Raw genomic sequence first — 27,544 nt, 5'->3', positions numbered from 1 at the left:
TCTTGCTCCCACTACAGAACGGTTAGATGTCATGGTTCTCCATAAAGGAGTAATAAATAAGGGATGAACAAGGACACTTCAGCAGTTTGCTCTTCTGTCTTTTTTTTCTTTCAGTTGGGTTTCAGTAATAATAATAAAAAAATCGTGGGCATTCACTTTCAGTTCACTCACTAACTGTGTTGTTGGGTGGTCCAAAAAACAAGCAAGTCAATACAATGCTACAACTAACTGCCCGAGTCCACTTAGAGGTGACTAGAGTCGGTGACCAGTACTAAATGAGGCTTAGAAAGCAGTGCAGGCCCTGGGAGGAATGGTTGAAAAAACCCTGCTCTGGTCTGTCAGGGGTCACGACGTTTCAGCAGGGGTTCAGCGGCTATGGCTAATTAAGAGAGGAGAGGCCATTGTGGCACTGAGGACTACATTGTTCTCCCTCTCAGGTCCCAGGCTGGAGTGAAGTGTCTCTGGTGAGCTGCCATTTACACAGTGCTGTGTATAAAATGTGTAGCTTGTGTAACCTATTCTCAGATTTTTTGAAATTCTGTCTTTTCTTAAGCTAAATTGTGAACAGGAACATTTAAAAAAATTAAAAAATCACTGAAAGAATGTAACAAAAACTCTGATTAGTGTTTTTTTTTTTTTTAAATGTAAGCTACTACACACTGTAAAAAAGTAAAAAAACCAGCAGCTGTGGTTGCCAGAACTTTACCGTAATAAATACTTGTACTAAATGTACTTGTTGTAAATACTTATGTGCAACTTTTTCTAATATTACGGTAAAATGATATTAGCACTGCTGATTTCACTATATTATAATATTATATTTCACTACATTTCACTATATTTTACTATTAAAAAAGTTTTTCCATCAAAATAAACGCTGTTCTGCCATATGATTGACAAGAAAATACTTTATAAATGCTGCATAAATTAAAGATTTTACCATTAAATATTACAGTATATTTCTGTTAGAGATATGGTGTTTAGTACATTTAACAGTGAGAAAAAGTATTTTTACAAAATATAAATGCAAAAATTAAAGCGATGGCTTGTATATATATTACAGTATATTGCCATTGTATTTTACAGTGGAGTAATGTTTTGTTCTTTTTAACCTTAAAAAAACTGTTTTGGCTGATATATACATTTACGGTGTTTCATTGCTACTGACACTTAATTAACCCATTCATCATTTTACGGTCTTTATCTGTTATGGTTTAGCAGTTTTTCACCGTAAAATCTACAGACATTTTTTACAGTGCAGTGTCAGTTTTTGCAGTGCAGAAAGGCTGAGCAGGAAAGAGAAACAGGCTAGAAGCTGGCTGTCCTGAGTAGAGGAAAGAGGAATAAGAGAAGAGTGTTTTTTTGTGGGGACTACAGAGTGCCTGGAGTCAATGTTGAATCCACAGCAGCACCTACTGGTCAGGCCCACTGGGCAACAATTAGAAAAGACACAGTGAGTACATCTTGCATGTATTAGCACAATGAAGTGTTCTTCTATACACATGCATGCACACAGGCTCTCATCTTCTCCTGCAACCTGTCTGGAGACGACTGACCTTCCTGTGTGTGTTTCAGGGAGAATTAAGAGGCAAGTCCTGGATAAGTGCAAGGTCCTCTCTCCAGACACAGGACACCACAGCGGGACTGATTGCACTGCTCTGGAATGCTGTTTTTCCATGCACTCTACTGCACAAAACAAAACCCCGGACCTGCTCTTCATCAAACACCAGTCCAGATTTATCTGAGCCTAATGCATGCACACTGCAAACACCAGATAGTCATGGAGAGAAGAGAAGAAGGTGAGCTCTCCTCTGCAACCTTCACCCACACTGTAAAAAAAAAAATCTGTTTAATTTACGGTAAAATACCGGCAGCTGTGGTTGCCAGAACTTCACCGCAAAAAATACAGTGAGTGGCTTTCCTACACTGTAAAAAAATTACAGTGCAACAGTGATATACAATTTTTAATTTTACGCCCTATTTCTGATGCAATTTGACAGTGTTTTACTGTAATTTCTACAAACATATTACAGTGCATTCGCTGTATTATGTTAGTCATTTAGAGAGAGAGGTAGAAACAGAAAGAGAGACTGTGTCAGGGAGGCAGGGTTTGGGGGTTATTGTTGTGTTTTCTCTCCATGCCCAACTGCTCTAACATCGCCTGCAGCTCGCCTCAGGGTCTGCACACTGTGTGGGCTTTACCAACAAGCTAGTCAGGAGAAGTTCACTCACAAACAACTACTAACAAATTATAACTTTTGTGCACAATTGACCCACCCAAGGGTTTTCCAAAGTGGCACCTTTTTTTTGAGATCCCCTACTTAAGAAGTTATTTTGATTCTGAAATATTTGCCACTATAATCAATACAGTGATTAGGTTTAAAGAAATAAGAGTAAATAAAGCAATGGTTTTCCGAATAGTCTTAATAAAACAAATGGATATGCATTAACAAATGATTTATTTTGTCGACCTGGGTGTTATAACATATCTTTCCATTATGACTATTGGTCATTTTATTTATTTTTTTAACCTTTATTTTACCAGGAAGTCCCTTGAGTTTGCAATCTCTGTTTCCAGTGAGACCTGGCAAAGATTGGTTGCCAGTTATAGATTAATGGGCAACTTAAATGCTGCAGGGTGCCACAACTTTTCAATCGACACTACCACAGGGCCACATATATAGGACCATGCACTTAACCAGATACGATGAAACTGCAATTTTAAATATGTTTACAGTGCAGTAACTTAACATATTTCATGCTCAAATGCATGTATAACAGTAGAAATAGGAATACAAAAGGTTTGAAGCAAATGAAAAATAACCACTTTACTAATTTTGTGCATTTTTACACTGAACTTTTTAGATTTCATGCTCAAATGCATGTAGTTGTACTGAGGGCCATTTCAAGTGAGGGTGCGGGTTGTATGCGGCCCCCGGGCCTCCAGTTGCCCATCCCTGATTTAGAGGAACGAAGCCGAGCACTACTGTTGTTCTGTGTCAGGAGGTTACATAAGTAAGACTGGAGGAGACCCAGTATGGCTTGTAGATGAAGATGTGCAAATGGAGTTTTCTGTGTAAATTTAGTGAGGGCCAGTTGACTAAGCTGTACAGCACACAGTGGTGAGTATGAGGACCAGAATTAGTGACTAAAGGTAGAGCACTATGGTATACAGTATCTAATAGATGGAGAGTACAAGATGTAGCATGCATGTAGGGAACATCCCCATAATCCAGTACAGTTAAGAAGGTAGCCTGTACAAGTTTTTTTCCTGGCTAACATAGTGAAGCAAGCCTTATTTAGATAATAAAATCCTAACCTTGGTTTCAGCTTTTTTACAAGGTTCTCTATATGGGTTTTATAAGACAAATTCTTATCAAGCCAAAAACCCATATACTTGTCATGATGGCATTTTACTCACCACCACAATGTATGCATTTATGAAAATTATGATAAAATTGATTGTAGCAGGAAATTAAGCCTTCAGCGTTCCACAACACTTGACAGAAAGCAGCAGAGTCAAACTCAAAGTCTTCCTAGAAAGAAGAGCCTTGATCCCTAAACCTGTTGAGGCCAGAGAATTCAACCAACTACTGTACCACACAGTTAGACAAAAAAAGTTGACCAATATTCAAATTATTTGTCACGTTTCTGCAAAGGATTTGCAAGTTTTACACCTTGAGAACAAACATTTCATTCATATTCATATATTCATTCACTTCGGGGTTTTTTGTTTGTTTTTTTGCAAATATAAAGCTGTACTGTGAAAACACATGGCTTCTAACTGAAGTGAGAGAAGCAGAGGGAAAGGCGAGAAAAATAACATTTTGTCGATGAATCAGTTCACAAATGCGGTGTTTGGTGAGAAATGTTTGAGAATATAAGTGTATTCAAACTGCTCCTGGCTCTTTTCTTCCTGCTTGAAGTTAAACGAACTCATCTCCTTTCAGCGTATTGGCTCTGTGATTTAGCCGGGCACCGCGCCACTTTGGTTTCCTTTAAAACTCGCCAGACAAGGTGTCTCATTTAGACAACAAAGAGAGTGAGGCACTCCGACAGTTGGAGGCTCCATCAGAGATGTCTGATCAGAGCTGTTCCACTGAGACCTGTTTTGGACTCTGTTATGTAACGCCTTAGGTTTGTTTTCTCTCTTTCTTTCAATTTGTTATGGCCATGACAGTTTAAAACACAATTTCAAAGCAGTGCACAGTAAGCTAATAAATAATAAATCAATAGATGAATTTCAGGCCACATGAGGATGCTTATTCATTTTATAAGTAAAACATAGACTTCATCCATCCATCCATCCATCCATTCTCGTCCGCTTATCAGGGGCCGGGTCGCAGGATAAGCAGGGCATTCCAGGCGCCCCACTCCCCAGCCACAACGTCCAGCTCCTCCTGGGGGACCCCGATGCGATCCAAGGCCAGGAGAGAGATATAATCCCTCCACCATGTTCTGATCACCGGTGTTACAGCAGTGAGCGGTAGCGGGGCTAGTTGGTAGATTAGGCCAGTGATTCCCAACAGTGGGGGCCCGACCCCCCAAGGGGGGTGCCAAAGATCCATAGGGGGTCGCGAAGCCCTCTTGATTTTAAGGGATGTAATATATCTAATGCCTTGAATATAGATGAGTCAGCATTAGTGGGACAAAAACAAATAAATAAGAAAAATAATATAAATAGAAAAATCACTATAGAAAAGTTTAAAAATAAAGGCTATATCGCAAGAATAAGGACATGTGAAACATCCCTCCTGCACTATACACAGGAAACCTCACCTAGCGGTAACCTCACAACAGAAACACAGAGCTAATGGGAAAATGGCGTCAGGGAGACGAAAATGCTGAATATCTCAAAAAGAAAAAGAGAGGGTACCATAAAAGTCACATTGAGTTCGGCTTCATAGAAGCAATGGACAATGGGGGGGTCGCCAAAGTTTACAATGGTAAAAATGTGGGTCCCTCAGGAAAAAGGTTGGGTACCACTGGATTAGGCTTTTGCCAAATCCTGTCGGAAGCAATGCAAAAGCATCCCTTTCGTGGTGAAACAGGAGTGTAAAGTCAAACGTTGTTCTTCTTTTAAAATAAACTTTTGTTCTAAACTCTCTAAAACAGTGGTTCCCAAATGGTGTGCCGCGGCACCCCAGAGTGCCGTGAGACAAGTTCGGGGGTGCCGTGGAATTTGTGAAAACCATAGACGGCTCACAGCAGTACTGCCAAAATGAGTGTCTGCTACTGGCAGCAGGAGATCATCATGTCGTCATACCTAAATGTAATAATTGCTATTTTAAACATGCTGTTGATGTTGTCAAGTGGTCACAGGTTGTTTAGCTTTAGGCACAAAGATAGTTAGATGGAGGTGCTGTGGCTTGGCTGATGGCTGATTTTAGATTGCACTTTGGTGTGCCTTGGGCACAAAAAGTTTGAAAACCACTGCTCTAGAACACTGTCTACAGCTAGATCCAAAGAGAGCTTCGCGTCTGCTGCAGCCATGTTGGGTCCATAAGAAAACTATAAAAATACAGGCTTCAGTCTGTCGAATAGTACCCGTCATCATCTTGCCATCCCTCCTCGTTCTTTGATTGGATCCCTTAAATAGGGCTAAGAATCTGCTATAGACACCAGACTGTCTGCAGGTTCAAAATGAAATCACGGGCGTAACGCAGTATGGGCATACCCAGGCTACGCCAGGTCGGATCCTTACCAGATGCCCAAACTACCTCAACTGGCTCCTTTCGACGCGAAGGAGCAGTGTCTCTACTCCGAGCTCCCTCTGGATGTCTGAGCTCCTCATCCTATCTCTGAGGCTGGGCCCAGCCACCCTACGGAGGAAACTCATTTGGCCGCTTGTACCCGCGATCTTGTTCTTTCGGTCACTACCCAAAGCTCATGACCATAGGTGAGGGTTGGAACGTAGATGGGCCGGAAAATCAAGAGCTTTGCCATAAACTTCAGTATTTATTATTTAAAATAAAGATATATCAAACATCTCTGTCTCCCTCCATGTGAGCCGTTGTGATTGGATTAAATCCCTCTATGATTGACAGCTGGTGTCATTCCCCTCTTTGGTACAGCTCATGATAATGGCCTCCGGTCCCTCATCAAGGCTGCAAAATAATACAGTGGAGAGGCACTCAGCCGGATCCGAATGTGTGTATGTATGTGTGTGTGTGTGTGTGTGTGTGTGTGTGTGTGTGTGTGTGTGTGTGTGTGTGATGCTGAGCGGGAAGGCCCATTAGCATTCATCAGTGGGATAATAGGCCAACGTTAATGTCAGCTGTTTATATAAAGAATAACTCATAAGGCCTTGGCGTATATGGGCTGATAGAGCATGCTTTTCTCCACGCCACATTTGGCAGGGTTTGTGTGTGTGTGGAAGGGTGGCGAAGGATTGAAGGGCTGAGCTCCCAAAGTCTCAGACGGAATTGTTTGACACTAAAGTGAATTTATTGACTGGTTAGATAAACATAAGACAAGGCCAGCGTACATTCCACAAATAACGAGCAGGGTGAGACATCCTTGTGATCAGTGTGCTGCTGAACACTGGAATAAAAGAAAAGTAGGGACAAAAACACAACATCACTGCATTCAAAACAGTGGTCAAACTTTAAATTCACGGAACTGTCTTACTATCTATAGATTCCAGGTCTAGGGCGGGATTAACCCTCTGGAGTCCACTGACTTTTTCACATCTGGGTTGTCGTGGCGATGACAGAACCACAGCTTGTGCAGTTACTGGTGTTGTCACCCAGCCTCTTTGGTATTTTAAGCATAGAAGTCAATGTGTCGTTTTATTCGGCCTGACTTTACATTCCTAATTTATACTGTAGCAGGGGGTGGAAAGGCCTGCTTAAATATAAATGGTGAAGCGAAGCACTTTAAGAGTGAACCAAATGGTGCCCTGCACGACAGAGCTGCTACACCTACATCAGCCAGAAGGAAAAGACTGGATGATAGAGCAAGTGCTGGAGAACTTAAGGTGCAGAATAACTCAGGGAGGTGTGTATGCATCAAGATAAGTATACTGCCCTACAAAGCCTTACTGCAGTAACTACATTTTTGGTCGAAATTGAGTTATAACTAAAAATGAACTCCTTGATGTCTGTTTTATCTTGTGACAAAAAATTTTATTTCAATTTTGCTTTAATTCAGAAAAAATAATAATGTAAAAATTGCACTAACTACAAAATCTAACTTAAAATCAAAGCAGACCACAGTATTTGCACTTACCACAGTCTGCTTTGGATATATATACAAATTTAAGCATAAAACCAAAGCAGACTGTCTGCTTTGACTGCGATAAAGTGTAGCCCTATGGTTGTTTCTTCATTGTGTTGAAAAGTGAAGACAAGAATAATATAAATTATTATTATGTTATAATTATTATTAAGTTGATTTGATAGGGAAATTATTATAAAGATAGTCATTAAATAAAAAAGTGAGGTAAAATCATATTAAGACTAAAATATAACATTACTTTATAATATTAAGTCTAAAATACACAAATATTTGAATTGTCAACCAAGCTGAAAGAAGACAATAACACTGTAGTTACTGCACTCTGTTTGTGAATAACTATTAGAATATTTTACAGCAGTGCAAAACCAGAGTGCAGTAACTAAATTTTTGGGGTCAAAGGTCAAATAAATTGTCATGATTTTTGAGCATAAAAATTACATCAATACCTATAACCCATTTGGCTGGCCAGTAAAAAAACCTTAAAAAACTTTAAAACAGTTTTTCCCAGTTTTACCCTTTGCTAGTTACTGCAGTTAGACTTTGTAGGGCAGATTACATATACAAATTAAAGAGTGCGTCAGTTGTTTCAACAGACAGGAATGAGTGTGATACTCTTTCTGACTTTTCTTTGTTTTTGCTTTAATCTTTACTCATAAAGCAGAACAATAAAGTACAGGAGATAAATAATCCATGATAAACAAACAACTGCTAATTGGTGTGATTTTCCTAAAACCTTGCTGTGTATCTATGTGTGTGTGAGTACACTCATTATCTCCACCAGCGCTTTAGCACTGATCACAATACTTTTAATTAACCCACGCGGTGTATTTTTATCTTACAATTCGATACTGCTGTGCTGCATAATATCAAACAGTTGTGTGTGTGGGTGGGAAAGGCAGCGATCAAGCTTGAGATACAGTGAGTCAAGGAAAGGAACAACTGGGCGACACGGTGTCTCTTTGAAAGCATCACTGTGTCACCTCTAATGAGCGGATTTGTGTTTTGTGACTCATCTTAGCCATACAGCTGTCAGATTACAGAGACTCAGGTAGCTCCGGGAATTAGCTATCGTGTGGATGCTTATACTTTCAGTGTGACACTCCTGCTGTTATTCATTAAATGTTTACATACTGATGCTGGTATGACTCCTGCTCTGAAATAATAATCTCATATTTTGTGAGATATTCGTTTATGAGTATTAACCTGGAAACCTCACAGTAATCCTTCATTTCATTTTTTAACAAAGTTATGTCTATGTTGCACTGTTTGTGTCTTCTTCAAAATGATGATAATGAGTTTGTGATGATTCTTTAGGATAATTATTTATTATTAATTATTTGGTTGTTGCTAGCAATATGTGTTATGCTTATAAGCCTGCCACAGCACTTGCTCTGCTAATAAGAAGAAGAGAAAGAGCAACAAGGAAGGAATGGAAGAACATTGTAGTTGCTGAAATCTTGGGCTATTATGTCCTTTAAAAAATCTGTTAAAAAATCTTTACCATGCCATGTTGGCATCAGTTTTTTCAGCACTACCTCACGTAAATGTCCTGATAATTAATGTTTAACTTTGACTTACTTGATAAAAATGTTGAACCCAAAAGGAAAAAAGGAAACATAAAATCTGATCTTGAAAATTATATTTCAATACACAGAATTTTAAATGTATGAACTGCTTGTAATGAACACAGGTTGCAAATATAACATATAACAGGTAAAATGAGGATAATCTCTAGTTCTATATGTATATTCTAAATATATTTGACATTATCTCCGGTTTTACTTGGTTGGAAACCTTTTTCTAAGTTAGGCCTTTCCTCCCAGTGTCATGATATACGAGGAGACAGGAGTCATGTAATTAAGAGAACTTAAATTAACTTTTTCTTTTACTTTCTTTTTTCTTTTGTTTTTTTTTCCTTTCTTGCCTGTCTGGCTGCCTGCTTTGTTCATACTGGCCACGCAGGTTAGATTGGTTGCAAGCACGCTAAGCAAGGAGATTGTTGCATCCCACAAGCCATTCGGATCAACAAGTTTCAAGGTGCAGCAACAGAAATATTGCGTTCCTATCTGAAAGCCCCATAAGTAGAAAGTGCATCATCAAGCAATATGAGACTAAGCACAATTTAACATCTACAATTTCAAATATTTTCATTACTCAATTTAAGTTGAAGAATTACATCATTATAGAAATGAAAAAATATGCCCACAACACAGACTGATTTGTGTATGAATATTAGATTTAAACATATTCACAGGAATCAATTTTAATTTGAACTTTGTGGGCTGGATCTGATTTTTACAACTGTGTATACAAAAATCATATTAAAACAAATATAATAATTATAATTATAATATAATAATTATAATATTGGTATATTCATAATAATAAATATAACAAAATGTGCTGTTAGTTTCTGAAAAGTGACTCATTCACTGCTTTTCTCTGTAAAAAGTTTGTATGTATATGTTTTGTGGCATGGAAAGAAATCCTAATTAAGTAATCCAGCTATAGCTTCAGTTGCACCAAACACACAGTGCACTAAATAGCATATTTTTCACTGGGTTGCTTTGTCCTGACAGACTGTCTAGCCAGAGACAAATACTGTAAGAGAACTCTTAAGAATGGAAATACTTCCTCGAAGAATGTTGGCTTCTGTAACAATGGCACACAACCTCGACCGGGTGGATTTTCAATGAGACTAGACAGAGAAGGGCAGACAGACCACCCACAAACCCACAGCACAGTGGCCCAGACCTTTAGATGGCAAGCTCAATGGAATACAATACAAAAAAGTTGTTTGTGAAATCAGCCAAAAGCAATGTGTTTGGCAGCTTGAATGTCAATCAGCTCTTTTTCATTTATTCCCTCAATTACTTGTGAATTCTTTTCTTTCCGCATGACAACGTTTCACACCTGTTCTTTGCTCTTTTCTTGCCCTATAACATGAAGGAGGGACAGATTAAACACCTCCTACACAGGTCAGAGCAGGTAGCTGAGGTAGTGATGGCCACTGACTGACCGACACACTGAGAGAAATCCTCTTCACGTCAAGCTCAGCGTGTCCGACACCTCACAAGGTCATTTCTGCTCTCCCGGCAGAGAGCCTCTGTCACTTTTAATAACTTTTAAAGGGAACATTTTTTCTCTGCTCTGACAGGCTGAGGAGTACAGGGACCGGTCGCAGAGTGAGACAATCACAAAGTGCCGACAGAGCGAGGAGGTGTGAAGTGAGGAGACAGGCCTGCAGTGACTAACAGTGTACGCTGTTACTTTAAGAAAAGTATCGCTACATAGAACCGAAGTATGAAGTGTGATGTCAGTCACCCTTCCTGTTTCAACTTGGCTGGGACAGTGAGCAGTCAGTGAGGCTGCAGTCACAACTCTGTTATCTGTCACTACTGCGCTTTCACTGGCTGTAACAACATGCATTATGACACAATGCAGCATGCGTGTGTGTTTTCTGCAGAGAGAGAGGTGCAAAGACACAAGCATGTCATGCTGAAGAATTAAATTTACTCATGCTATTTTAAGCTGCTAGATTCATCTTGTAAAATGACACATGCTGCATGTAAGTGTCACTCAGTAGAATATATTATTAGTAGGGCCGGGACTTTAACGCGTTAATTAAGATGAATTAAGTACACAAAATTAACGCGTTAAAAAAATTGACGCATTTTAATCGCACTTATTTTTGCACCGCTGAACGTTTCTCACTGGATGAGTTTCAGGCGGACCGATTGTACTGGAGCACCAACTAGCGTTCATGAGTTCAGACAACAACAAACCACAGTGAACATGAAGGAAGAAGCTGATGAGAGCGCTTTGGTTGGCCCCGTGGATGATGGGACATTTTGTTACAAAAAACCAACGAATGGAAGCGTCGATAAGAGCATGGTTGTGTGCAAGCTAAAAATGCTAAATGCTAAATATGCTATTGCTACACTTAATGGCAAAAATTGCACTGGTCTGTTGGACTTGAACAAAAATAAACAATATTTTTGTTGCTTAAGCTTATGTATTCAGTCATTATTCAGTGGTATACTAAAAATCCATGTGAAAAAAATTACTTCTCACTGTTCTCAGGTCAAAAATGTATATGCCATTAAAATGCGATTAATTTCGATTAATTAATTACAAAGCCTCTAATTAATTAGATACATTTTTTTTATTGAGTCCTCGCCCTAATTATTAGAGCAGCACAGCTGCTAAGTGGCAGTATGTATGCAGATAATAGTAACTGCCAAAAATAATGTTTTCAAGATGTTTTTTTCTGTCTTTAAACCTCAACAAATAATCATATTTTTGCATTCAGGCCACCTCCATACCTGTTCCTGCCTGTCAAGCCAGCGGTCCACCATTGGATGGTTGGCGCTCAGGGAAGATCGAGTCATTTCTCTCTGGAACTGAGTGGTCCAGCCACTCGCATCACGAGGGAGACTTCGATAGGCATGGCCTCCTCTACCCTGCAAAAGCACAGGAAGAGGTGGAGAGATATAGATTTAGATCAGTGCATGACTGTCATATCCATTCCCCATATATTTGGCCTTAAAAGTTGCATGTGTAAAATTTAGTGAAAAACATTAAAAATAATTGACTTATAGGCTTATTCTGCTGTTATACTCACTGAGAGTCACTCTGGTTCCTCACTTGCCTTTGTTCTTAGTGTGAACTATGACTGTCATTAAGGGCTATGCAAATAAACTTGACTTGTAGCAGTCTACATGATTTGAGTACTACAGGGCTTCTAAATACAATGAAGGTGACTATTTAAGATTGTTTAGTATATTTATGTGGCCTCAGGCACAGCAGCACAGTTTCCAAGAAATCACGTCCATAATGGACAATTCAGCACCTCAAATTTACGTCCAGTGCCAACGTTAAGTGGGTATGCAGGAATTACAGTGGCCTTTATGTGGCAGGATGAAAAGAAGGTGTGTGAGGGTTGGGGCGGTGGATGCATGTGTCACAGCCGGAGCTTGTTTCCAGTTACAGATGTACAATAAAAGTACCCCAACTAAGTGTTTTATTTGCCTAACCCATACCATATCCATAATTCAATTGACCTAGCCAATTAAAGGTGCAATGTGTAAAATGTGGTCAGAATTTAAGTTTAAACATCCAAAAAGTGACGGAATGTAGATGTATGACAGTTTTGACGTGATGTTAAAGACTTCTATCTCTTGTGTTGCAGAGATAGCTTGTCTGGAGAGGCGATAGTTGGTCACTGCAGCATCTAGTCTGCCCTCAGTCAACAATGAGAGGAGGAAGAGGCAGAGCTTAGTGATCATTTTCACCATCCGAACTGTACGGTCCCAGCAAGTAAAGAGATGGGGTTGGATGCTGAACATGCCATATTTCTTTTTGACTGGTAAGTAATATCCAAAATTGACAATGCAAACTGCCAAATTTAAAAACATTTTAAATGGCATAGACATATGGTTTTGATGTTGCCTATTGTCACACCTTAAATTGAGGTGGTGTTTTATTTTGTGTTCTGGTCTTGTTATTTCCTGTTTTATTTTGAAATAGTAACTCTCCTCTCGTTTCAGGCCACTTGCCATGTGTCATCTGTCTGATTGTCTCCCCTAATTACCGATTGTGTTCACCTGGTGCTCCCTTCCCTCCATGTGTTCCAATAGTCTGTGTTCACCTGGTGCTCCCTTCCCTCCATGTTTTCCAATAGTCTGTGTTCACCTGGTGCTCCCTTCCCTCCATGTTTTCCAATAGTCTGTGTTCACCTGGTGCTCCCTTCTCTCCATATGTTCCAATAGTCTGTGTTCACCTGGAGCTCCCTTCCCTCCATTTGTTCCAATAGTCTGTTTTCACCTGGTGCTCCCTTCCCTCCATGTGTTCCAATAGTCTGTGTTCACCTGGAGCTCCCTTCCCTCCATGTGTTCCAATAGTCTGTGTTCACCTGGTGCTCCCTTCTCTCCATATGTTCCAATAGTCTGTGTTCACCTGGAGCTCCCTTCCCTCCATTTGTTCCAATAGTCTGTTTTCACCTGGTGCTCCCTTCTCTCCATATGTTCCAATAGTCTGTTTACACCTGGTGCTCCCTTCTCACCATGTGTTCCAATAGTCTGTGTTCACCTGGTGCTCCCTTCCCTCCATGTGGTCCAATAGTCTGTGTTTGTCCCTTGTCTTGGTCCAGTGTGTTTGACCCTGTCACCATACCAGCCACTTATCTCCTTCTTGCCACAGCTTGTCTTGTTTTTCACCTTTTTGGATTCCTCGCAAGAGTGATTTTTCTTTGTAATTTATTAGTTAAGCGCAGTTCTTAGTTTTTTAGTTTTTTGAGTCAGCCGTTTTGTTTTTTCCTCCTTTTGGAGTGATTTTGTGTTCTATGTTATTTTTCCCCCTTTAGTCCTGATCCAGTTTTTCATAGTGTTTAGTTTGTTGGTGTTATTATTTTTAAGTTTTCTCCCCCAAGAGTTTAGTTAGTTTCCCCCCCTTATCTTAGATTAGGATTTTATATTTAGTTTTTAGTGTAGATAATGTAGATTTTACTCTCAGACTTTCGGCTTTTTATTGTAACCGCTTGGTATTATTAAATGAGGCAAGATTGTAAGTTTGGAAAAATCTTTATGAATTTTTGAGAACATTGCAAGGTTTATTAAATGTCTAACAGTACACAATCTGAGAGGGAGGAAGTGAAAAGCTGCCCCCTGTTAGTTTTTTCCAGCATGTGGTCAGGTATTACACATTGCTATTAGACAGTTTTGTTGGTTGTGCTATCTATAGCAGCTGGATGACTGACGTTTTGTAGTGGATGTCAGTTAGTATATCTTGGACTTGTGCCACACACCAATACTGTGTTGTTCATTCAAGTCTCACTCTGTCTAACCCTCACCCCTAACCCTTCCCCACAGCTAAAGCTGAGCTGCTATTAAGAGGCCTATTACAATAAGACAGCCACAGCTGAGCTCTTCCATTACACAAAAAAAAGCACCTTCCAAAATGCGAGTGCCAAGGTAATGTCAAACACCAGCAGACTTCAGCAGTCTTATTACAACGGCCACAAACACAAAAAACACTAAATTACATTCCAGACATGCTAGCCTCGGCACTGAAATCCCTGCAATTGAAGGTCATAGTGGCTGAAGCTATTTGAATAAAAATGAAAGCATATTAATATTAAAAGACACAGCAGAGACAATGATTCACCAAGACACACAAACAGAATAAGAATGATTAAAGGTCTGATGAGTTACGAAACAGCAGCTAAAGAGCGAGACAGACAGAAACAGAAGTTTGGCTTTCTTTAATGAGACATCACACAACAAAAGAACACAGACAGAAGTTAAAAAAGAAAAAACTCCCAAGTGGCATGCTGCAGAATGAGAGGGAGGATGACAGGCTGAAAACATGAACAAAGGCAAATGAAAACAACTTATGTTCAGCGAGTGATAAAATAGCAGCAAACAATACAAGAAAAAAGAGAGTGAGGGAGAACTGGAGATCCTTATACCCTTGCATGCTATAATAATCTATGTGTGTTTTAGTGCGGTTGAATGTGGCGTGACGGAGCCTAAGGAAGCACTGCAGACAGGACTGTAAAACTCAGCCGGACACGTGGGCCCTACTGAGACAGGCCCCTGATAGCCATCATGGCCTCGGCCCCTGACATGCAACACGGGGCGACAAAGGACCCTCTCCACAAACTTTTATGACACAGCAGATCGTAAACTGCGGAGAAACCCAGATACCAGAGAGGTAGCAGTAAATCACCGGGCTCATATCCACTGCCTAATCCCTTTATTTGACCGTGCTAAGTGTGGGGGACCCAGAGTATGAGGTATTGTAAAGTCATTGGGAGATGTGATGAGTTTACAGTGCTAGCTGATGACTGAGGACTCCCGTTGGCCTATATTAAGGAGATTTAGCAGAACCGAGCCTGACTTGGCTATAGCTGGACACATGGGGAATTGAACTGAACGTGGCTGTGTGTAGTGTGTAAAGGAAATTACCCCAGACAATGGGGAGACAGTAAAGTGTATGGCTTGCATCCATACACTCTTCTGGCAATGCTAATCACTGATGTATGGCTCCCTTTGAGAACAATGTTTACGCCAAGACATAAATCTATCAAAACCAATGCTGACTAATACATTCAACATATGCTGGTGATTGCATAAAAATAGACTTAATCTTGAACTACAGTGAATATATGACAGTTGGATGTATGAAATAGAGATACTGAGGATTATGAGGACCAAGACTCCCATTTTTTATTGAAATAGTCTAATGGCTCAGTCAAAAGCCGGACAAGCTGAATAAAAATGACAGCCGCCCTTTTCTAAGCTCATTACTTCTAAAAACCAGCCACCAGTGACAGGAAGATTACTTAAATTGATCTAATTCCGACACCTGATTACCTACTTCTAGAGGTGTGACGAGATTAAACTCGATGATATTTCTCACCGCGTTAAAAATCTGTGTCGCGAAATTTGTGAGCTATCCAAACTTCTATTTGGGACCTGTGGGGGCAGTAAAAGGAAAAGAAGAATAGGAGGAGAAGGAGGGGAAGCAGCAAGCAGCCAGAATGACGTCGCAGGGGTTCTTGTTAAAAAGAGTAAGAACGAGTTGAAGAGGCACAGTCCTGCTAATAGGCTAACAGTTAGCTAAATGGTAAATGATGTGCACTTATATAGCGCTTTTATCCAAAGCGCTATACACTACGCTCATTCACCCACTCACACACACATTCATACTGGTGTTAGGGGCTACCAGGGCACACATGGTGCCACCTGCCACCATTAGGAATTCATTCACACACCAGTGAACGCAGCATCAGGAGCAATTTGGGATTCAGTATCTTGCTCAATGATACTTCGACATGTAGGCTGCCATGGTCAGGGATCGGACCGCCAACCTTCCGGACAGTTGGTGACCACTCTACCAACTGTGCCACAGCCACCCACAGCTCTGTAGCAGTACAGTGTGTATGTGCTGCTGCTACAGGAGGTGTTCACTTAGCATCTCTGTTTGTTTACAACAAACACCGGACACTCACAGTTAGCGATGCCGTTAATTCACGATCACTATGTTTATGATCAGCTGCTGATGTTGTGCACAGTTGGCGAAGGTGGCTACAGTTGCGTCTCCCGTATTTAATCCGTCGCTTATGTGATCACGGTCGAAACTGTCGCTAAGCGATTACACGGTGATCGAAAACCATACGTCACCTCCAGAGTCTTTAAATCCCTCTGGGGGCCTTTTTGTAATGGAGACACGCAGAGTGAACAGACATTTGAGAGGGCGTGGCCTGAGACTTTCCCGGTGGCCACTCTTCCCCCTAAAGGAAACAAAAATTTGATTGTTTGCACTTGAAAAAAAGAAAGAAATATTTAATTTAATGTGTTTTATTTTAACTTTTATAAATTTTAGTTTTAATTTGTGGAAGAAGAAGTTTATTAAAAGCTCATGCTTACATCATGCATGTAAGGGTTATAATAAAAAAAATTCAAAATGTGCAACTCGGTTAAATGAAAGTCTGTTGGTCCAGTCATTGTAGTTTTCTTAAAATCTTGTCTCGTCTCGTCTCGTCTCGTCTCGTGAACTGAGTGTATCGTCACACCCCTACCTGCTACAGACGGGAGTCAAGAAGTAAATGTACTGTATTTTAACATTGTTTTAAGTCAAGCTTCATTCCCATATTTAATACAGTGTTCAAAATGTATTTTAACCATAATTTCAATAGCCAGGGGTCTAATTAATGCTTCAAAGTTAAGTTAAGTTGTGGCCAGGGGTCCCTTGACCTCTGACCTCAAGATATCTGAATTAAAATGTGTTCTATGGAACCAACGAGTCTCCAAACTGACCTGTTGTGACTCTGGGATAATCACAGCCTTATGAAGCTTTACAACCACAAACTAGAGATCTAGAGCATTCAGAGGATGGATGGCCTTCACGTTCCATGTACAGTATATTGGCAGTAAGGGGGATTTTCAGCAATTTACAGAACAGAAGTACTTGCCATTCAATCTTATAAATCTTGAAAATGAAAAAAAAAAAAGTATTTGATACCAATCACAGCATGACTTTTATATGGTTTTTCATCAAGGTCTTGACATCTGAATAATGTTTGGAGGGATTTCTAAGCATTTTTAATACGTTTTGCTGCAGCCATTTATAAGACATATGCCTTCATAATAATGTTGTAAGCCATTATACACTTCCCCATGTTTTTAAATTAATTAATTAACAGGCACATATATGAATAACTAACTACAGATTTATAACTACAACAACTTGACACACAGTACTGACTAGATCACATTAATCTTCATGTTCCCAGCTTTCAGATGATGTTTACCACTTCAATGTGGCATCTCATCCTGACCTGCTATCCCCCCCTAAAGGGCCCCAGGCCCCCACCACCAATCCCATATAAAGGGGGTTCAATGGTTAAGGGTTAAGGGTGTTTAAAATGAAGCAATGTCTCTATTAAAACTTTCTTTTGGTAATTTATTCAAAAATAAATCACTTATTCGCTACTTTACTCTGATTCTTCAGGCTACGGCTCTCTGAAGCTGTTGTGGGAGCATGATCTGGAGGTGACATATAATTCTGTAGACTAGGATAAGATATGCAGCGGAATTTTCCCTAAATGTACTTCCATCTCTACACATGAACTACAGAACTTTTTCACCAAACTTATTACACACCAGTTGGCCTCCAGAGAATGTTCCCTAACACCTCCAACCTTTGTTATAAATGTAATATACACAGAGGTACATTTATCCACTTGTTTGGTCATGTGACCGCATCCAGGCTTTCTGGAAGGGGGGTCACTCTGTAATCCAGGATGTCACTGGTAAACAGTTTTTGTTGACTCCTTCTTTCTATCTACTTAATCATGCTTCAGACAATTTCTCGGGCACGGACATTGAATCTCTGTTGAAAAATCTTTTGTTTTTGGCTAAAAAATGTATCTTGCTTAGGTGGTCAACTCCCCAGATCCCTCTAGTCGACATGTGGATATCACAGATTTCTGCTCTTATTCCTCTGAAGTTGACTCATGACCTTAATCACAATTCGGACAAGTTCTGGAGGATCTGGGAACCATTGATTCCTTTTTACAGAAGCTAGAACACTTCATCTGTCCCTGGAAGATGAGGACTGTCTGCCCTTTCATATATTTTACGTATGTGCTCTTCGTTTACCTGTCTCCTGTCGTCTTTTTATTTACTTACCTATTTTATGTATAAATAGAAATATATAGCGCAACGCTCACTGTTAGTTTGGGGTGGGACTTCTTTTGTTTTATTTTGTGCTTTGTTGTCTGAATTGTTTTTGTTTTTTTCTACCATTTGTGCTTATAAAAATGAAAAACCAATAAAAAAAAGTATATAAAAAAATAAATAAATCACTTTTTCATATAATCTGTGGTGTAATGCCACAGTTATTGTTGTTTCTGATGGGCTAATGTGCAACCATTTGTTTATAATCTAACGTTAAATCTTGTTGTGTAAATTCTGTAACCCAAACCCTGTTTATGCCTCAGTGAAAAGCAACCAAACATGAATATCCTGCAGAGTGTACACAAGAGTGGAAACCACAGGGCAGAGCAGCAAAAGGGCTAAATTACAGGAAAAAAATCAGAGACAGCATCAATAAACACTCCTTCTGCTTTTATATTCTTCAGTGTTTTTGAGCCCACAGGCTCAAACAGGCAAACAAACTAGAGATAGACCAAAACGTCGGCTGGCCGATATATCGGGTCAATTTTGCTTTTTTTAACTTTTTTTTTTAGGTGTGTTCGCCGATCAATTAGCCAACAGCAGGCAAGGCTCGGTGCAACATCCACCATTCTCTGGTGAGCTGCTACTGATACCAGAAAAAAGAAAAACACATCAAATATGTAGATCATCTGAGGTGCCACCACCTCGAGGCCTAGAACAACATACAAAAAGGAAAGAAAGATCGGGCAGAAGAATGTTTGTTTTGTTAATAAATGTTTCTTTTTTCGTTTAAATTGACACTTCTGTGACATTTGTTATCATTGTGTCATTTTTATCATGTAAATGGAGGGAGAAAAGTCAATATCGGCTTCAAGAATCAGCCCCAAAAAATCAGCAGCACATATTGGGGATCAGTTAAAACTGATGTCAAAATAATCAGTATCAGCATCAGCCTTAAACCATAACAACCCATGGTGACACCCGTGTAACAAACACTTTAAATCTCCAATATTCAGCTTTATGCTTGACCTTAACTCATTAAATCTCTAAGCAACGTATACTCAACACCCTGGTGTGGTGGTCGTGGGACTTTGACAAGAAGTGACTTGTCCAAAATGTGGGTGTGACTAGAAACAGAAATGTGAAAAAGTAGCTAATTTCAAAAAGCGTATTGTTTTGTTACGAGGCTAATTTTGAACCCATTTAACAATTCTAATCCATAAATAGGGTGTCCTGTATTGCATTTAACTTGTTCTGACCATATTTCCTGAACAAATTAAAGTCACAATTTTGATACATGTTATGGAGATGCAAACAAAAAGGCACATGGTTATTTGTTTTTATTTATTATTGATTTATTAATATTTTGTTACTAAAAAACAAATCTGAATAATTTGTTGTTAAATAGCACTATTAATGTCACAATTTTGATAAATGTTTGATAAATGAGATGCAAAGAAAAAGGCAAATTTGTGTCTCTGTAAGCAGAAAATGTGTCTATGTTTATGATATTTGTTATTTTAAATTGAAAATAAATAAATACCATAAACGCAATGTATCGTATATGTCACAACAGAGATCTTTGACATTTAGGGGTAGAATTTTTTTTTTTTATAACATCATAAATGTGTTGTATGTGGCGCACTTGGTCCCCCATAATTTTCCTATAAGGATAACTCGGTCTGGGTTCTTATGGGTTAAAAAACCTATATCGGTCGACCACTAAAACAAACATTTGAAGATATTTACTCAGTGTAAGGTGGGCCAGAAAAAGAAGCCATGCTGACAAAATGCAAGGCCTAACAACCATTTCACCTCAACCTTTCTCTCTGTGCCCTCTCTGAGTGTGCCGTTACATTGTTGAGTCTCTGACAACTAAAGTGTCTTTTAATAGGATTATCAGGCGATGCTTCCAGACACACTAATCACGTGGGGGTTTGCCATGTCACGTTCCAAGCACTCAATCATCTCCCTTTTTTTAACCTCCCCATTTCATTGGGAACACATCTCTTTCTCAGCAAGACGTAAAGGTCTGTCGGCACCACGTGGGGCAGCCATTTTGAGAAGTTAATTGGCTTCCCTTCTCTTTGGGAAGCCGCGGGGAGGATGTACCTGAGCTACCCTTTTTTTTAAGGATTTATAATCAGAGGCTTAAAAAGCCCCAGAAAGGTGAATTTGGAACAAAGGGAAAGTGTTTAACAACCTCTGCTCGTCTTTTTGCAAGACAAGAAGGCTTGTTATCAGAAGGAACTAGTTTCAGTTAAAGACTATCTGTGCCACTGCTGGATATCTGCAAGCAGGGCAGCACAGGTTTCATATCTAACGCTTATTTCTTTGATTTGGAGTGCAGGGGAGAGACGGAATGAAAGTGAGAGAAGAAAGCAGCAAGGAAGTTAAAAAAGAGAGAGACTGCTGGAGGTTGGAAGATTTCAAAGCAGATATCTCTGACATTATAATTGATACAGATCCAGGACATCTGCAGCACTGTGAGAAATAACTTCTGGGTGAAGAGCTGTTTGAATTGGTATGTATGACCTGACATTGGTGTAATACACCATTTCTGTAACATCTGTCTATTTAAAGGGACAGATTGGATTGTTTTGAAGTGGGGTTACATGATGTATTTTAAGAATATTTTTATCGCTTTACTTTGCTGTCAGACACCCTGTTTAACCCATAATAATGAATAAACACTTTAAATCTTGTAGAATCTCCCATATACAGCTTTATGCTTCACCTTAACTCATTTAGTCCCTTAGCAAGACTGTTTGACTGTGACAAGAAGTGATTTCTCCAAAATGTGGCTGTGACCGGAAACAGAAATGTGAAAAAGTAGCTAATTTCAAAATGCTTATTTTTTGTGACTAGGCTAAGTTTAAACCCATTTAACAATTCTAATCTGTTAATGTCCTGTATTGCAATTAATTTGTTTTGATCATATTTCCTGAACAAATTAATATAAAACAAGTAACAAAAATATTGCTGTGACGTATACGTCACATCAAGCTTTTAACCTAAAAATCGAAAACCTGATGTGACGTATTTGCCACAACTACAAAAATGGTAATAGGCCACTCGATTATTTTGCTGTTTAAATTATTTTAAATTAATATATGCTCTGCTGTTTAATTTAAAGTACATTCGACCAAATATAAACAAAACATAATCCTATCCTATCCTGTCACAATTTTGATAAATGTTGTGGAGATGAAAATAAAAAGCAAATGTGTGTTTCTGTAAGCAGAAAATGTGTCTAGTTTATTTATTTTAAAATAAGAAATATCATAAACATAAACTCCTTAAACGCCCAATGTAATGTATATGTCACATCTCAGGTCTTTGACATTTAGGGGTAGTATTAAAAAAAAAAAAAACACCAGAAATGTGTTCAATGTGGTCCACTTGGTCTGTGGTATATACCCCATAATTTTCCTTCAAGGATAAATAGGTCTGGGTTCTTATGGGTTAAGTTTACATGGAAGGAAAAATGAAGACATTATATGCTTTTATCACACCCACCAGGCCCCATTAACCAAAACAGTAATTTTCTCCCGCAGAACACAGAAGTTGGTGTACAGCTGCCTTGATTGTTTAGTTAGTTTGTGTTACTTTGTAACTTTGGTGTTTAAGGGGTTTGTTGGATTCACCAAAGTCACACAGCACAACAAACAAACTCAATGCATGAGGTAAAGACATAATAGCAATTACCTTGTCCTGTCAGGCAAGATTACTGTTTTGGTCAAAGGAGTCTGGTGGCTATGAAGAGAGCATAGATAATGCCTTTCGTTCCCCCTGCATAAACTTAAACAGGGATGTCTGATGGCAAGGTTAATTGTTAAAATATTTGTTTTTGCGCTCATTCACCCTTTCACACACACATTCATACTGGTGGCAGAGGCTACCCTAAATGGTGCCACCTGCCACCATTGGGAATTCATTCACACACCGATGAACACAGCATCGGGAGCAATTTGTGGTTCAAATTGCTCAAGGATACTTTCACATGTAGGCTGCCATGGTCAGGGATTGAACCACCAACCCTCCGATCGGCGGGCAACCCGCTCTACCAACTGAGCCACAACCGCCCTGTAACATGTATACGTGTAGTACTGTCGTAGGCAAAACACTGAGAATGGATAGGAACCTCATACAACGTCACATCAAAAAAACTACACTGTATAGGGAAATAGTCGGGGTCCTCCCCCATGCAAGACTTCAGTGCAGTTGTGAAGGGTAATGAGAGGTCCTTTAATGAAATGTGGTCCCTCTGCTTAACTATCTACCTGATGAATTGTCTCAGTTAGTCATGAGGGACCCGTCTTCCTTACAATGGTCACACCCACCTGTGATAAATCCATAAGTGTCTTCTTTTGCAGTGTGGCACTTACATACTACCATATTGTATTGTTTCATGCTTGATTGGTGTGTCACTGCTTACTTTGTAGGATGTTGGTGTGGCTGTGACTACATTATTGGGTGATGTGTGTGTATGCAGAACAATATGGGGAGGGGCGTCTGTCTGTGTAGTGAGGGTGGAGGGTGGGATACTGACATGATGGCAAAATGTATGTTCTTGTGTTTCTTTTGAAATACAATTTAAAAAAAATGTTAAAATAAACAACATCCATTTAAGTTCTGTTGAATCTGAACACCATTTCAGATTCAGGTTTTTAGGTATTTCTCTTGATAGCAGCTGAAAGTCGAGATTTCCACACATTTAAGACACAATGCATCACTGATCAGTTGTATATGTTACCTTTCGTTCCAGACTGCCAGTGCCAGCGCTGGTGTTTGGTTTGTGGTTGTGCTTATGGAAGCCAACAGTTGTGGACCAGCGAGAAGGGTTGTTTCTGGACGGTTCCTCTGGACCGACCGGGACTTCGCCAGGGGGAAGGCCGGCCAAGGAGGGATCACTGCTGCGACGGACATGAAGAGGCATGTCTGTGGAGGGGAAAGTGGAGTGGAGGACAGGGGGGATGGAAAGTAAAGGATAAGAAGGGGGGGGAGCACCGTTAGGAGTTAGAACAACATTAAACCACTTGCTTGCAGATCACTTTTCACCTCAGTTTGTTCCAACTGTGGCACATTTTTGGGCTCTGTTCAGTCTGGTAACTGTAAGACCTCTACAGAACCTCCTCCACTACACTTTATGTCCGCTGAGACATGGGAAGTGGTGATTATGTATACTTTTGTTTCCATCAAAGATCTATTGAGCTTAAAAGAAAAATATTGTACAACTCAACTATGAGAGGTTTGGCTTGGCTTTAGTCCTGCAGCAGTGACATAAATATACTGTAGATATAATTTTAGCTGGAAAGTTACCCAGACAGCAATAAAGAATGTAAATATGAAAGAAAATTATGAATGTGAGAAATGATCCAACCACTTGCTCACCCTAGCCACCCTAAAATAACAATTACAATCATAATTGCAGCAAGATTGCTCATATATCATGAGCTGACTCTTAAGATAAGGGTCATTCCTACTTGGGGTGGGCGATATGGCCCTAAAAGATTATCACTATATTTCAGGGCATTTTTTGCGATAACGATATTCTTGACAATATTAAAAAATAAAAATAAAAAATTTAGTGTAAAGTGCAAATCTCAACAGTTGCCAAATACAAAAAAATTTACTCTTGTCTCTTGAGTATTAGCAAAAACTGTAATTTAGACTGAATATTCCCGTTATTTTTAGGGTAATTGTGTCATTCATTCACACATCATGGTATTTCTCCATTAACTTTACGTGAAAATGTTATATTTTTTTACAGCAAAACTGTGTTTCCTACAGTTTATGACAGTAAAAGTTAAAGTTTTGTGCTATTCTTTGATTTACAGTAATTAAAAGTGTCAACTACGGTGATATACAAATTTTAATTTTACGCCCTATTTCTGATGTAATTTGGCAGTGTTTTACTATAATTTCTACAAACATTTTTTACAGTGTATATATACACTGTAAAAAGGTTGAAATGTGACGTTAGTGCAGCACATGAGACTCTGGAGCCGCCACAGTCTAGGTCATTAATGGGAACCCTTACACCACTACGGCAACAAGTAGGAATGTTGACAATATATGCATATTTTTTACCCATAAAAATATTATACCGGTAAAATTGTGAACGATACGATATGGCACACCCCTAATTCCTACACACCACACTCCCAAATTCAGTTGATTCTGGAAAGTTTCCCGGGTCCCACAACTAAAATGACCGCAGCCAACATCAAACATGTAGAAGAAACTGCACAGGAAATCCTGGTCTGTGTTACAGCAGCCACACTGACCCATCTGCAACTGAAACTTCACACGTATGATCAGAGCTGCCAAAACAAGTAGAGGGAATGAAGTTGCTCCACACCTCACACTCCAGCTGAAACATTCAGCGAGAAATCCTGCTGATGTCTGTTACATCGTAAGTATATCCGTGAGCTGTGATATGAATCATCTGGATTTTCCCAAAAGGCCATATGGATTTGTTTATGACGTTCGAGCAGCCTGCTCGTAACACCCATAATTATGCAAATAGTTGGGTAACCACCTGTCATCCATCGGCGGATCATGGCAGCAAGCATATGCCGGTGCTAAGCTTCCATCTGATACACCAGAGACATGTCTTAGTGGTGGGAGCGATGCATTTTAATCACGGCTTACGCTGTGCCGCAACTCGTGCGTATTTAATTCTGTGACAAGGCTGGGGAGATTTGAATGCTACTGTTAAGTGTTTCTTGTGACCGCCTGCAGGGTAGCTGAAGGAAGACAGTATGATTATGTGTTTGAATCCCACATACAAAGGTGAGATCAACACGTGTTATTCAATGTCTTTGTACTCACACTAGGGCTGGGCGATATATCGATAAAAAAAATATCTCGATCTATTTTAAAATGTGATATGGAATTAGGCCATATTGCCTATATCGATATGGTTAAAAAAAAAAATCTTCATATATAAATGCTGCCCTGACTAGAGTTTGTCATTTGCTTTTCTAATGTTCGCCATCTTGTAATTTGTTATTCTTTTCTCATATAAATATATTTATTTCAGAAAAAGATTGGCTTATTTTATTTCATAGGCTATTTTTATTTAAGATATTTTTTTTTATTTAAATGTGCACTTTTTGGATTAAAAAAAAAGGTACTCCTGTTATACAGTATTTACCTTCACTTAAATAAACAGTTTCAATAGAACTACTTGTGACATGTCATATTTGGCTTTGACTGAACATTTGCTCTCACTTTGCGCTAAAAAATTCGATATTCAGCATAAATAAATCGGGATATGACTTTTGGTCCATATCGCCCAGCCCTAACTCACACCCTTGCTTTCCAAATTAAAATCCAAATTATTGGAATAATTTCCAGAAGCATCTCTCTTGATCTCAGTGACTAACAACAGTTCTGTATTCTAATCTGTCGACATAAGAATTAAAGCTTGGGTAACACTTTACAATAACCATCATTTATAAATGGTAAATTAATGTAAATCATCATTTATAAACTGTATATAGAACATTAAGAATGGTAAATACATAATTTTATTAATGTTTAACTAGTTTATCAATAGTTTTAGTTGCACTCATTTTAACACTTTTAACACCATATTAGGTATGTTAATGATTTTGAAATGATTCATATACCTTTAAGAAATTGGTTGAAAACATTTAAAGATTAAATATGTATGTCACTTTGAAAATGGTTAATAATTGGTCTATAAACCATCATAAACATTACTTGGTTGGTTATTGTAAAGTGTTACCAAAGCTTGTTTTACTGTTACACTCACTGAGAGTCCCTCCTGTTCTGGACTCAACATGTAGTCTGGAGCTTCTGGGGTTTTCAAGGTTTATTTGTTCTTAGTGTGAACTATAACTGTCGTTAAGGGCTAAACACATAAACTTGACTAGTAGCAGTCTACATGATTTAAGTACTACAGGGCTTCTGAATACAATGAAGGTGACTGTTTAAGATTGTTTAGTATATTTATGTGGCCTCAGGCACAGCAGCACGGTATCCTAGAAATCACGTCCATAATGGACAATTCAGCACCTCAAATTTACGTCCAGTGCCAACGTTAAGTGGGAATGCAGGAATTACAGTGGCCTTTATGTGGCAGGATGAAAAGAAGGTGTGTGGAGGTTGGGGTGGTGGATAAATGTCTCACAGATGGAGTGGACATGGATACTTGCTGAAACAATTGATGCTGTTGGGGAACATAACAGCACAGTACACTGTAAAACATGTCTGTAGATTTTACGGTGAAAAACTGCTAAACCATGACAGTAAAAGACGGTAAAATGATAAATTAATTCAGTTTCAGTAACAATGAAACACTGTAAATGTATATATCAGCCAAAACAGTATTTTTGACAGTTTTGTTTTTAGAAAAATACATTACTCCACTGTAAAATACACTGTAATATGTATTTAATGTAACATATATAAAAGCCACCACTGTAATTTTTGCAAAGTATTTTCTTGTCAATTATATGGCAGAACAGCGTTTCATTTGATCAAAAAACTTTTTATTCATACAGTAAAAAAAATGGAATAAAATGGCATTCTTAAACATGAAATCAACAGTGCCAATATCTCTTTACCAAAATTTTTTTTTTTAAAAATCCAGCATTTATTACGGTAAAGTTCTGGCAAGCACAGCTGCCATTTTTTACCATAAAAACAACAGTGTTCACAGTGTAATCCACAGTCAAGACTTGCTGCCTTCTTTCATTACCTTCCCTACATTTTAGAGTACTTTACTGGTGATTAAGCCACATTTGACATGTACCATAAATGTTTAATATTGCTGGTCATTAAATTTAAGCTGTATGTTATAAAAAAACCTTCTTATTGTTGCCAACTTTACTGCCTGGTTTGACAAATTTTAACTTTCCCTTCCAAAACTTTTAGTATGGCTGATGGCAATGCAGAAACATTTGCACCATTATTAGTCAAAAATGTGTTGTCACACTGTGTCCCACAGCACTACTAAGAGCAGAGGGATTTCATATGCAAATGCAGTATGATGACATCTTGAAACTTCTGGAAACTTCCTCGGAAACCAAGAAATAGAGTTGGCAAAGCTACTTTTTCTTAGTAACTTGAGTTAATAAAATTCTATT

At 38.9% G+C, this 27,544-nt stretch overlaps 1 protein-coding gene across 1 annotated transcript in view; it reads right to left on the bottom strand.

Annotated features, from left to right (window-relative positions):
• Positions 1–27,544, bottom strand: part of LOC131962165 (partitioning defective 3 homolog) — a 572,304-nt gene that overhangs the window by 348,323 nt on the left and 196,437 nt on the right. Inside the window, exons 4-5 of the mRNA XM_059327127.1 lie at positions 23,179–23,363; positions 11,565–11,702 (exon numbers count right to left, since the gene is read on the bottom strand). Coding sequence (XP_059183110.1) covers positions 11,565–11,702; positions 23,179–23,363 — 323 coding nt within the window. The remainder of the gene's footprint in view (positions 1–11,564; positions 11,703–23,178; positions 23,364–27,544) is intronic.

Source organism: Centropristis striata, chromosome 23 (genome assembly GCF_030273125.1).
Source record: "Centropristis striata isolate RG_2023a ecotype Rhode Island chromosome 23, C.striata_1.0, whole genome shotgun sequence".
In the NCBI taxonomy this organism is placed as follows: domain Eukaryota; kingdom Metazoa; phylum Chordata; class Actinopteri; order Perciformes; family Serranidae; genus Centropristis; species Centropristis striata.
This window is presented reverse-complemented; position numbering and strand designations above follow the sequence as displayed.